Genomic DNA, 13,967 nt, shown 5'->3' on the forward strand with positions numbered 1-13,967 from the left:
GCAGATGCTCCCAGTCACAGCATTCGGCAACTCGTACCATTATAACTCCAGAATCAAATGGGGGACACAAACAAGGTTGTGGACATTCACTCAAGAGTGAAGCCTTTCTCTGTCATTTTAAGTGTATTAATTCATTACATTTTGTGTAGAATGCACTAATTACAAAGAAAAGTGGACAGACTAGTGCACTGAACCATGGACAAACAGCATGAATTATAATGAGACTAAAGCATCAAATTTCAACTGATTCTTGGTCAATGTAATAAGACTGTAGCCACCGTACCGATGCATTCTGGCAGAGGTTTGTCCCAGTGGCCCACCGGCTGGCACGTGAGCACTGATGCGCCGAACAGGTAATATCCAGGGTTACAGTCGTAGAAGACCACACTGCCGAATGTAAAGTTGCCGTGCTCAATCTTACTCTCCCGGATAGAGTTGGCAGGAATGCCTGGATCTGTACAATTTACCACTGTATGAAAAAGAAAGGAAAAACAAAACCAAAAAAGAAAAGAATAAATACAAATAAAAAACACAGTTACACCATCATGGATTATTCAGTTTAGATATAATGGGGGAATACAGATAGAAGAATACAGACAGCAGTCCAATTAATTTTTATTGCTGCAAGGATACTCGAAGCAAAACAGATGTTTTCAATGCAATTTCAGGTAAATTTCTGTTGAAATCATGAAGTCACATGGTTGCTTGTTGAAACTGAAAAAAGGGCTTCTTACCCTTTCCTAATATTCCTGTTGCTCTATGTGCAGTCTTGTATCTATTTATGGATTCATAATCTTATCTATATGCTCCTTGTCATGAGGGTGCTGTGATATTGTAATAATGAGCAGCAGAACTGTTCTGGGCAACTTTTCAAACATCAATTTATTGTGGTTTTCTGAGATAAAGTAAATGAACTGTTGATGTACAGAACAAGACAGTAAATTTGACTTGAGTCAAAGTGAATATTCACTTCTTGGCAGCATTTCCAAACCAATCCTATGAATATGTACAACCACTAAGATTTTCATAGTGTACATCATGCCAATGAAATATAAGATACTAATGATTCTTTGTCAGATTATCATACATACAGTACGGTTTACCTACTCCACTGTAAAGGTTTTGTCATAATATTGAGATTATTTACGTGTGATGGGTTTCCTTTACAGTGTGTGGACTGTAGTCATATATACTCTGCGTATGAAGTTAGGGACATCTGGACAAGTTGTATTCTGTCAAGAATTTATTTAACATCGACATTTAGTTAAAGACGATCTGTCTCATTTACTCCAACCAGTATCATTGCTGACTTTTCTTTCCTGGAAGCTGTGAAGTCTCTTCTCTTTCGTTGGAGCTTCATTTGCATAAGTGCTATCTGTCAGCATATTCGCTCGTGAGTTAATAATAGAATTGTTGATATGACCTGATCAGTGGCTTTTCCTGTTTATTCTACACGCAGGGAGACAAGTGAGCCCAGGCTAAATTTAAGCACTGTCAATAATAATGGCACCTCTTGCTTCCTACTGAAAGCAAAAGACACATCTATTGTCACAAGCTCACAAGCATCCGTTTCAGAAGCAGCTGAATGCTCCAAAGCCACAGTGCTGACAAGGTGTTTTAGACAGCTGAAAGTAGATGAGGGTGAAGTTAAGTTCAGAGCAACATCAAATTAAATCAGTGATGTAAATGTGTGACAAAGCTGGCTTAATGTGAGAAAATTTTTAGTGGGAACAAACAGACATATTTTGACAAAGGGAGTCATGACAGTTTAATATGATTTTACTCTTTTGATCTTTTACCAGGTCTGTCTCTGCGGTGCTATTCACAGTAATGAAAACTGTGTCTCTTCACATCTGAGTGCCAACAAAACTCATGCCAAGAGGAGAGATATTTATAAATGGGTAAAGTCTGGCAAATCTAGCTTTGGCTGACTGAATCCAGTTGGCAGACCAATTACAGCCACACTCAAATTAATTTTGTTTAATTGAATGTTTTATTGATCACTTCCTGATATGTTGCATTACTGTATAGAATTCTTAAGCCAATTAAGAGCATACAGTATTTACCTTTGTTTACCACATCTTTATTCTACAACAAATTTCTATCATCTAGGTGAAGTTTTCTGTTTCCGTTCTATTTTGGAGACAATAATGTAAATTGTGGGAAATATTTCCAAAAAAATATTGTCAAACTGTCAAAATGATTTTGGGATAACAAGTAAACATTCCTTTGGTATGGTCACACACAAAAATGTCTGGATTGCTGCTGATTGCAAGCACACCACTAATGAGCCTAACGTGGGCAAACTAAAACTGGACACAACTAAAACACAGCCACCAACTGACACTCCCAATAAGATATCTTCTACTGAGTGTCCTCTGAGCTTCCTTTCCTTCAAACTAATCTCTCCCTGCAGAAAGCTCCTTGGTAAAAAAAAAAAAAAAGCAGTAGAACTGTAGTAGAAACGATTCCCCCATTTACTCGTCGCCTTGCATACATTCCTCTGCAGGCTCATTATTGCCATTTTCCTGCTTTCGCTCTGAGGCCAGGGCTCCAGATGTTGTTGCCTAATGCTGTACCCAGAGAAGTTAAACAGAATAGAGACTTTTCTCCATCAAATCACTAGATGTGTGAGCACCACCTCTACCAATCCGGCGTCTGTGTCTCTGCCTCTGCATGTTGGCGGTCATCGGCGGCTGACTTCCCGAATGATCATGATACATCTGCAGGGCTGCTGAATTCTTGTGGTCATCCCAACATCAGATTTCTGAACCATCACAAAGCACCTGCAAGAGCTATTTCATTCTCTTCCAACACTTTGGCTCGATCCTACGTCTGCTTGCTGGCAGCTACCCGGCTCACTGATGGCTAGCCTGATTCACAGAAGCAGAATTAGACAGAATTGGCTTCTGCTGAAGTGCTGAATGAAATCACCTTCAGTTGTAGTGATACAGTAAGAGGCCCTCCTCTTCAGAAATAGATCAGATGCATGTGGTTAATTAGATGCACAGGAATATGATTCATTTACAGGCTCCAAATTTTTGTATCAATTCTTGCTTTTGATTCTTGTTAGTATTGACTCCTGAGGTGGTGTCTGTGGTCTGAGACTTGGCTGAACACGCTGGCAGAGACAAGCAGCCTTTTCGGTCAGCTGTCGAGATACATCTGCATCCTTCTGATATTTCAAGTCAGTCAAGCCACCGGTCATTTATTCATTCTGCAGGGGATCTGTAGCTGGACCTTACCTCTGCATGTCGGTGGCTGCTGGCTCCACTGGCGGTTGGCCTGGCACTGAGCTGTGGAGGGTCCTTCCAGGGTGTAGCCTTTGTTGCAGGAAAAGCGCACAACGTCATTGTAGTTGAAGCCATCCCCTATGGTGCGGCCATAGATAGGGCTACCAGGGTGGCCACATGTGACAGCTGTAGTTTACATGCGTCACCCAGGGACATGAAAGGAGAAGGTAGGGGTGGAGGATGGAAGATGAAAGAAAGAAATGACACAAAGAAAAGGTAAAGGGGAGATGAGGATACAGAGTGTGTGGAAAGAGCGAGAGGGAGAAAGTATGGATGAGAGACAGTTCAATAAAAAAAGATCAATAGGTGATGTACAGTGACACCTATCATAGGAATATCATTATCATATAATTAACCTCCGAGGACAACAGGGGAATTAGGAATCAAGACATGATCTCACCTGAGAAGGGGCAAACAGCACATTTCAGTGCATCAATAGGTGAACAGGAGATTGAGAATCACATAATGAGGATACGTATCGACTACTAACTTCAATGCTGCTCAGGCTAAAGGAGCAGGAAGCTTCAGAAATCTCAAGAAGCTTTTTAATAGTGATTTAATTATTCAAAATTTCTAAAAACATTTGTGTTTACTGATACATTTTAATAAATCAACCAAATCATAATCTTTTTGACTGACCCTTTCTTTGTTGTGAACACAAATTTATTTTACAAATGTTTTCAAAGCTAAAATTAAGGAATTGAAAGTAAAAATGTCCTCATTAGCTCCTTTCCATTTGAAATGTCTCTTCTTTGTTACAAAGGTGCAGCGAAACACCCTGTCCATCTGAATTTTGACCTACTCAATGACCTAAAAACTCATTTTTTATTTTTCTCTCAGCCCAGCAGAAATAAAACACACACAATCACTCTCATTATTCCTCCTGCCCAGCCATTCTCTCACACACGCCTCCAACCCGTCTTTGCAGTCAATCAGTCAGAGAGAAGTTATGCCGAAATACTTACGGATACAAACTGGGAGCTGTCCGGACCAGCTGTGGTCCTGCTGACAGATCCGTACTGAGGAGCCAATGAGTCTGAATCCGGGATTGCACTGGTAAACTACTGTGTCCCTGTAACCAAAGTTTTCCCCGATCACCTGCCCATTCACAATCTGCTCTGGAACACCACAGTGACCGGCTGTTGGATGATTAAAAAAAAAAAAAGAAAAAAAAAACACTTTAAATATGTATTACAATTTCCTTGTTTCCATGTCTTTCTTTCTCAGCTAGAACTATAGAGCATCAGCGACCTGACCATGACAAAGACAGCACACCTTATAACACTTGTGCATGGTATTTATAATACTGCTGTCAGGTGTAGCTAATGAGGGGGTCCAATTTTTGCACTACAAAGAACTTGGGACTACAAAGCACAATAAATTATCTCAGTCAATCACACCTGTGGTGCAATATTTAAGTTCAACTTTCCAGCATTTGAGAATAATAGTCTGCAGTAGCACCCTGTGAACTAATGGACAATAGTTTGAGGGTCGAAACACAATTTTGATGGTCTTATCATGTTTGAATAACTTTGCATTTTGACAACTGTATTATAAAATGAAATGAGGAAACGGGTGATTTAAAAGGTCCTGGAATTATAATGTGGGCAAACAAAATTAGTTAGTGTATTCATGAAACATATTGGATTTGGAAAGCATTTTTCAGCTCATTATCTCTGAATTATTATTACTAAATTCATCTTGGCTTCAGCGTCATTTGTGGTGATAACTCAGCTTTTCTCATCTACAATAGACGGAGAGACGCATGCGAAACTCCTCAAAATCTGTGCAATACACTCATGCACGTAATCGTATTACTTTCAGCTACAATAAATCCCTTTCAGAGAGGAGGAATCTTGCTGAGATTTCCACTGCCACTTAAAACCTGGGAAATTGCCACTGACTGAGCGTCTGATTTCCCTAATTTACTCTTGCACCCAGAAACTCCGTCGAGCATTTTATTATCACGCTCCAGTTGAGAGTGGACCGATTCTATGAAGATAGTGCTGAAGTAGGCGACTGTACTGAGAGGTCCTTGGCTATGTTAACCATGACAGTCATATCACTAAACAAGAGTGAGGTGCCCTTCTTTTAATGAACAGAACAAATCTTGAGCTGAGCTTTGAGTACTGGTGCCACGGGGTTGATAAACGGACTAAGGCATCTGTCACATTCTGCTGCTGCGTGGGTCTGAATGCGGCTCAAGTAATTACGTATGTCTCATTTTCTTCCACAGTACAGAGCTGTGGTAAGCTGAGCTGAAGCATGTTTTTCTGTTTATATATCTTAACAACAGCTCAAATTGTGCTGGTACAGCTTGGCATGTGTCTTATAGTTTCAGGCCAGCTGTGGCTCTAAAGCTGCTCTCTCACATTTTACATTTTTGAAACACCAAACCCCACTGACTCGGAGGCTTTACTGTACAGCACCCTGCTCCAACCCACTTTAGGTAGGTGCCAAAATTGTTTTGCACATTTGCATGACAACTTTTACCTTATGATCTCTACAAGGCCTGAAACAGTCTGATGTGTGCCAGTGGCAGCGATGAGTGCCAGCATGATGTCAGAATGAGATGACAAAAAAAATTGTACAGCTTTCTAAATGTTTAACAGTCATTGGCCATACACACTCTGTTAAAAAAAAAAAAAACTAGTATAATTATAGCCTCCCTCTGCTTCACCATCTGGTTCTATTCTGGGCTTGCTGGCCCAACCAAAAAAGCTCGCCAGGTGTGTTTGACCCAGGTTAAATCTGTCCCTTATAAAGCTAAAGAGACCCTACTTACCCAGACACTGAGTCTCCATCCCACTCCAAAGGCCGGACAGCAGACACTCTCTAACAGTAGATCCAGTTAAAACATAGCCAAGGTTACAGCTGAAAATGGCTGATGCTCCAAAGGTAGTTTGGGTCCCAATTTTCTTCCCATTAGGAGGAGTGGGCAGATCGCCACAAGAAATGACTACAATAAGATGAAGAGGATAGTAACAGAAGAAAAAAGAGAAGGAGCAGCAGGGAATGAAAGAACAAGACAGAGAGAACAAGAGAGAAAGGGGAGACGGATGTTGGCTTACATCTTCAGAGTCAATGGGAGAGCACAGTCATTTACACCCATCTTACCGACCTTAATGCGATAAAAGAGTGACCTGTACTATTTCACGGGGAGGATAATGATGGTGTTTGCCTTTGTCCCAGCATTTTTCATCATTTTGGCTGGCATCTCCTTCTGCCATTACACAGGCTATTCAGCACTTTTGCTTCTCAAAAAGTGGTTTCTATGGCATCACAGAAACCCCTTTTATTTACCATTCCCACACTGAATAATATCTAACCTCGGCCGAGACGAGAATAGTTGAAGAGTAAAAAAGTGATTCATTGAGTTGCTGATTAGGTGAGCTGTGAATAACTTATTTAATTATTAATTCTTCAAGTCTTGTAGTGTTACAGTCTATGAATGTACTGTACCTGAGGCAAGGCAAGACAGATTTTTCAATTAGGCTGGATAACAATGTTCAGTTCCTCTCCATTCTATCTTTTCTATTACACTAATGAAGCACACATACACTATGTTGGTGGGTTTTGACTAGATGCTATTTACCTTGGCACATTACATTTATAATTGTTACATCACATTACATTTAAGTTCAGTCCAGTTTTCAAGTGATCTGCATTTCTGACTTTGTGTGATCAACAAGTGATGTGTTGACTTTATGTGTTGCTGTAGAGGGAGTCACTCACTTCTACACCGAGGTCTCTCGTTCCTCCAGCTCCACACACCATTGGCCAGGCACTGGATGTGGGCAAGGCCGACACGGTAATATCCAGGGTTGCAGGTGAAGATTATTTTGGTGCCATACTCATAGTGCGAACCATTGACTATCCTCCATTTCCCGTGGTCCAGAGAGAAGGAGCTGAGACTGGGGCACGTCATGACTGTGCCAAAAAAAAAAAAAAAAAGACAAAAGAAAAGGGAATTCAGTTGGGAGTGGACATTGTTGTTTTTGGATTATTCAAATGAACTGGCTTCTGTTTCAATTTCTTCTCTTATCCCTTGTACACACAGCACAAAGTCAAAACCTGTAGACATATGTAGCAACCCAACAATCGAGAGGAAATGCACAGAGTTGCAAAGGAAAATTTAAACTAACCCATGCATTAAAATGTAAATAGCAACTTTTCTGCAGTTACACAAATGTTCTTCTACAACAAAGCTGTTTCTGAATTGGCACTCTCTCAAACTAAATGAGTTTCAAAACAAACTCTGTTTCCCTTTTTGCTGTGAGACACATACAGTGGGGAATAAACATTGGTCTCAAATGTAAACAATGCTGTCAATCACTCATTATACTAACTTTCAAACTAGAAGTTGCACTGGCATGTATAACACTCACCCCAGCCCAGTTAGATTTCCTCTCAACTATTGTATTCCCTTTCATCTGTCCATCTTATCACTGCTACCCAACAAGTTAGTGTCTCTGTAAGGAAGCAACAACTCATGTCTCGGCCGGGACTACAACTTCCAAGTACAGTACAGTGGATTTTGTAAAAACTGTTTGATATTGCACAACTTCTCCAGAGGATTTTTCAAACTCTCGAACTTTTTCCATCTCCAATATAGCCCAACTCAATAGCTCTTTCCTGTCATCGCCTATCAACTTCCCCCTTTCCACAGCGCAACTGTACTATGGGTTCTTATGGTTACCCCATCTCTCTAAATCACTCTCTCTACCCCTTAACATCCTCCTGCATCCTCTACTCACCGATGCATCTGGGTATCTTGTTGTGGTTGCTCCAGGTGCCGTCTGGCTGGCAGACTGTGGTCGTCAGCTCTTTGGAGGAGAGCCGGTAGCCACTGTTGCAGAAGTAGGTCACCCGTGTGCCGACGGAGTAATCAGCAGCGAGCACACCTCCGTTCACTGGCGCACTGGGCACACCGCATGACACAGCTGCAGGCGGCAAGAGGACGATTGTCGAGAGAGACACATATTATAAAGATTTGCAGAGAGACGCCTGGCATGGTAGGCAGGCACATACCAGTCACATGTGTGTATGTGCACTCACCAGTGTTGGGGGTGTAATCCCTTTGCGCTACACAAGCAATATCGTGTTAGTTTTTCAGTTTACATAAGCAGATGAATGTTATTTTGTTATTCTCATTTCAAATGGTCACAATTTTAGTAAATTAAAACCAAAAAGGAAATAATCCCTCTGTGCTGACACTGAATGGCCTTATAGAATTGCAACAATAGACCTTTTTCATGGCAGACATTTTGACATGTAACAGCAGGAAATACACAAGTGAAATGAATAATATTAATAGCAAACACATTCAACTTAGTTGAGGCACTTGTGCTGTGCATGCAGGCTGACTGATCCACTTGATACAACTGAGCCATCATTAAAAGCACCTGTGCTTTCCTGCTATGACAATTCAAAAATTCTGTTACAGGGTCACTGCAGAAGTGCTACATTTCCAAAATCACAAAACTGTACCCCTCCCTCAGCAGTCAACATCAACTAGGAAAACAAAGGCATTTACACCCACCTAACACATTTATAATAACGATGCAGGAATGCTTGTGTCACATCAACGCTTAACCAACTCATTTGCTTATACTGTATATATTAGAGGCCACTGAATCCATAAAACTGCTCTTGAACTCTCACTAGGTAGAAAATTCCTTTAAAGTATTATATATAGGACTGGCCCCTTGAGGAAGAAATGGATCCAGCCACCTCAGAGCGGGGGCAGTCTTACACAATGCAGAGAGGTATGTTACCAAATTAAACTCCTCCATAAATCTTATAAGGTCTCACCTTATAGGATTAGCAAATAGCTCTTAGACAAAGTCAAAGAAACCTATAGAATTAGTAAGGTTGACATTTTTCCCTTTGTGGGTAATTTGAAAACCCTCCAATGACTTACTTTTAATGAAGACATTGAAGTGACTAGTGGAACCAATAAGGTAACTAGTTTCAGCAGTAACTCAAGTATGAAGCACTCACACACAGAAAAACTCCTGCCCCTACACGCTTGCATCTGGGTTCCTATGGCCTCAAAGCTTAAACTAGACGGAAAGCTCAAGCTCGAAGGTTTCAAGGTGTTTATCATCAGAGCCAAGTCAGAAGGAGTGAACAGAGTGGGGAAACCAACATCTGCAGGGCCACACTAAATGGGAACAGTTATGCAAAAACACACACAGTAAAATGGAGCAGCAGTGGTAGCTGCACACTGAGAAACACTGAAGGTAAGAATCTGCCAGCATCGTCTGGACTCATTAAATAGCCCTTCACCACCCCATGAGGGAATCAATCAACATTCATTTGTGAGCACTGTTAAGTGACAATCTAACAGATGCTAATCACAAGCACTAAAAACCTTTCTACACTGCAGATGGAAAGTTTCAACTTAGGAAGAGAGAATTCTTTAAAATCACCAATGCTGAGAAGGTCAGTGGGCCTGAAACACTATTTTAGGTCTTGCTCGTTTTCTGCACACTGATGGATTAATATACTGTACATTTCGAAACTATCACACAAGATGGATTGGAAAGAACGAAAGACTGAACATACTGCAATGTAATACCCACCATGTAGCAGACAGCAGATGAACAGCATCTGTACAAATATATTAGTTGATTTGCAGGCTTGGTTGGGTTTATGTGCTTTGGAAAAGCTATGAGCAATTTCCAAACTGACGGAATCAATCACAGGTGTGAAGTCATTTTAAAGTACATGACATACATATTTTGATTTCACTGTATCATGATAAAATGCAATTGAGCACGCCATCTGTTGCTGCTTGCTCCTGCATGAGTGTGTGTGTGTGTGTGTGTCTGTGCTGTTGCATGCAATCATGCGCGCCTAAATGCACGCATTTCACATGTGCACATCACAGAACCCAATTAGTTGAGTGAGACCAGCAGAACAGCAGCAGACACTGCATGCTAATGGCAAGTTAGCCAAAGCAATCTGGAGAAGTGGAAATTGACAGAAGACGGGGGGATTGATTTCTGTTTCCTTTCCACCTGACAGGGTGCTGGCTCTCAATCAGGCTGGATTCAGTTCAGCTGCTAACAACACAGGAATGGGGCTTGGACTGAGACACTCGGGTGCCTTAAGCATCTGCCTGTCTGTCTGCTGACCCTAGGGTATGGGTGCAGAGGCAGTGACCAGAAGAACAGGAGAGGCTGGCTGAAGTTGGAAATAAAAGGCTGCCAGGGCCGATGAGCTCACCTTGACACGCAGGAACTGGCGCGTCCCAGGCGTAGTAGCCATAGGTGGTCTTCTTGCACACAGCTGTGCCCTTTCCGATCAGCTTGTACCCCCTGTCGCAGGCCCAGCGCACCATGCTGTTAAGATGACCCCCGGTCTGGCTCACTACAAAGCCGTGTTGTGGGGAGTCTGGGGTACTGCAGTACATCGCTACAATAGATGGAGGAATAAAGGAACATGGGAGAGGGATGGGGGAAGAAAGGCAAGGCAAAGGAGAGAAGAGAGAAAGAGGAGAGAAGGTGAGAACGAAGCCAAGGACAGAGGATAAAGAAAAGATAAGCAGACATTAATAGGTAAAAAGAGACATAAAGAAGAGGAAAGAGAAAAGGATGAGAGTCATTAACAAAGCTCCTCTGGAGAAAGACTCAGGTGAACATTTTTAGTCACAGTAAGGCTCCATTTTAAATGCAGAAAGATAATGAGGGAAAATGCCTGAGGAATGTCACATCTATTTTGCATATTCAATTAGCTTTAACACATGTGGTACTGGTGCATCCTCCAGTTGTCTGTTCCAGAGCCTTCCTTCCCCTCATCTTACAGCCCATCGAACACAAAAAAAGGTAAATCTGATTTCCAGAGTATGAGCACCGAATAGCCGATGGGACCGAAAATCCAAGGGAGTGCTGTGCGCTTCACAAATGCTGTCAAACATTCCTTCAAATCAGCATGACTGGGAGATAGTAGGGATTTAAGACGAAAAGACACACACTGGAGTTTAAGTCAGTTCCTGTTCAAGTCAATCAAGTCAACGAGGAGTCTTTCTTTACAAAATTCATTACGCCGACTTGCTTTCACAGTAACACTCTCCTGTATTAAATATAATAGAGAGGCACACCATGAAATATGAATGTCTTTTGTGCTTTTTTCATTATTATTGATGCATTTCAAATGGAAGAAGATTCCCTGTGCTACTCTTGCTTAGCACCACTTGCTTTATTAAAGAGCCAATTAAGAATTTAGATCCTTTTGAAATTAAGGAGCGCAAAACAGCATGCAAGCCTTCCAGTGAGTCTCTTCCTGCCTCATGGTCTTTGCATGTGAAATCATCTCCTATTGTGAGCCATTATCATTTCTGTGGAAATTCAAAGCATTTCTGTGAATTAACTGATATTAAAAACTCAATAAATGGCACCTCAAAACAATAAGAGCCCACTGTGATAAAAATCATGGGGTCACGTTGGGTACAGAGAAACATACAGCAGCTGCAGCAGAGAAGGTCCAATGAGTATTTGGCCCTTCTGCAGTGTGACCACTTGTTCAACTGAAGTGCCTGTACGCAGTACCTAAAATATAACTGCCTTAATTGTAATCCCAAGACTTTTATCACTTTTCTATGGAAGCTGAAAACGGCAGTCTTGCAATAATTTTTTTTTAATTGCCATTATCTCAAAATCGCAAGTTAATTATTTCGTTATCTTGAGATAACAAAGCTCGCTTTCCCACGATAATGGGTTAATTTATCTGGAGAAATCGAGCTTTGTTATCTCTAGATAACGAAATAATTAACTTGTGATCTGGAGATGACGCCATTAAAAAAACATAACTGCAAGAAGTGCGGCCGCTCTCGGCTTCCGTATTTAGAAAATATATTCAAATAGCACTAATAAAAAGAGAATATGATTATAAGCTGGATACATACTTTGATACTCACCCACGTATCTGATGTGGAAACCCCGTCGGTTGGTGCCATGGTCGGAGGACCAGCGCAGCAGGAGCTGGTGGCCAGTGGTGGTCAGGCTGAAGGGTGTTTCAATGTCACCACTGAGTGATGCAAGGTTTTGGCTGTAGATGTTGGGACCTGAGCACAGAGACAGACAGACAAAGAGACACACACACACACACACACACACACACACACACACACACACACACACACAGTTTGACAGATCCACATCAAAAACAAGCATTAATCTAGAAAGAATGGACATGTATCTTCAATGTTTCATCATTAGGACCGAACTTCAAACAAATTCAAACTTTCATGAACTCTAAGACCGAAGTCTCAGCAGAACCCACCATCAAATATTTCCAAGATGTCAAACTCCTTCTCTGTCTGGAAGAGTTCAAAGTGCAGAGTGATGTTGTAACCCTTCTCCACATTAATCAGCCAGGAGCACATCTGGAGATTGGGGTAGTTTTCAGGGTAGCCTGGACTCAATATCACTCCCGTTGAGTCAAAACGCACCTCATGGGCTGGACATTGTACTGGGAGGCAAAAAAAAAAAGAATGTTAGAGGAAAACATATTGACAGAGGAGGAATGATGGAGAAAGCAAAAGCAGAGGAAGGGACAGACAGTGGACGAGGAAAGAGGTGAAAGAGGGAGCTGAGACCCAAGTGGAGGCAGAAAAGGTAAGATGAGGCGAGGGGAGGGAAGATAGGACTGCTCCACTGTGACAGTAGAAATTACATTAAAAAAATAACTAGTCCTGAAACAATTACATTTCAGTCCGACTGATACTGCACCTGAGGGCTAAGCTGGTGAGTCTGCTGTTGTCACCAGGCTCCCCTGATATCAATCTATCAAATAATAATACTCAGTAGGTGCGACAGCTTACTTTGTATGGAAAAATGGTCCGTGTTTGTGTGTGTGAGTTCATGTGTATCAGCTCAGAGCACTCCCTTCATTTCCTGTAGCCTGGCATGTCTGAAATAATGACAGTCCTGTTTCTTTCTTTTCCTTTTCTGTTGGTAACAGTTTCTTTTCTGGGCCACTAGAGAAGAAACATGACGCATATAAAAGGTTAATGCGAACAACGGTTCCAGATAAAAAGGTCACTGGAAACAATCGGACATATATCAAGGAAAAAAAGCCACGAGGAAAGAATTGTAACACAAAGTGGTATGAATATTCCCGCTGGCGAGCCACTGCGAAAATTTCAACTGGCTGAACCAGAACAGCCTTTGGCTCAGGGATAACCGGCAGATATGATCTCCAGAAAGTCAAAGTCAGTGATTTTCCGAATAACAAAGCATTTCGTAAATCACACAATACACCAAAAGCTCTCTGTGGGCACAGAGGTCAAGAAAATTTCTTATCTCTTTATGTCAACAACAAAGAAAATTAATATGTAAATAATAAAACAAAAAGCATGGGAGGATTTGTACACAGCAAAATCAATATTTATAGAAACACTATACTGTATTCTTGAACAAATCTCAACTCGATCTATTCAGAAAATAAATTTACATAGCAATTTAATATAAAATAACTATTTTTTTTCACTGCCACTGCTTGATAGTTTTTGAGAAACATGATCAATATTTTCTGTGCACTACTGTATAAAGGTTTTCCTGATCAATGCTATTGTTTGTTGAATTTCTCAAAGCAGACAAACATTTTTATGTCTTAGAAATGACTTTTATTTTATTATGTGCTTACTTTAATGAGTATACACTGCAG

The 13,967-nt window shown here is 41.2% G+C and overlaps 1 protein-coding gene across 1 annotated transcript in view; it reads right to left on the bottom strand.

Annotated features, from left to right (window-relative positions):
- LOC121185682 (CUB and sushi domain-containing protein 3-like) overlaps nucleotides 1–13,967 on the bottom strand; it is a 205,487-nt gene that overhangs the window by 40,627 nt on the left and 150,893 nt on the right. Inside the window, exons 48-56 of the mRNA XM_041044003.1 lie at nucleotides 12,582–12,770; nucleotides 12,217–12,363; nucleotides 10,527–10,715; nucleotides 8,051–8,236; nucleotides 7,029–7,223; nucleotides 6,079–6,252; nucleotides 4,259–4,432; nucleotides 3,246–3,419; nucleotides 284–469 (exon numbers count right to left, since the gene is read on the bottom strand). Of these exons, the coding sequence (XP_040899937.1) occupies nucleotides 284–469; nucleotides 3,246–3,419; nucleotides 4,259–4,432; nucleotides 6,079–6,252; nucleotides 7,029–7,223; nucleotides 8,051–8,236; nucleotides 10,527–10,715; nucleotides 12,217–12,363; nucleotides 12,582–12,770 (1,614 nt within the window). The remainder of the gene's footprint in view (nucleotides 1–283; nucleotides 470–3,245; nucleotides 3,420–4,258; nucleotides 4,433–6,078; nucleotides 6,253–7,028; nucleotides 7,224–8,050; nucleotides 8,237–10,526; nucleotides 10,716–12,216; nucleotides 12,364–12,581; nucleotides 12,771–13,967) is intronic.

Source organism: Toxotes jaculatrix, chromosome 8 (genome assembly GCF_017976425.1).
Source record: "Toxotes jaculatrix isolate fToxJac2 chromosome 8, fToxJac2.pri, whole genome shotgun sequence".
Lineage (NCBI taxonomy): Eukaryota > Metazoa > Chordata > Actinopteri > Toxotidae > Toxotes > Toxotes jaculatrix.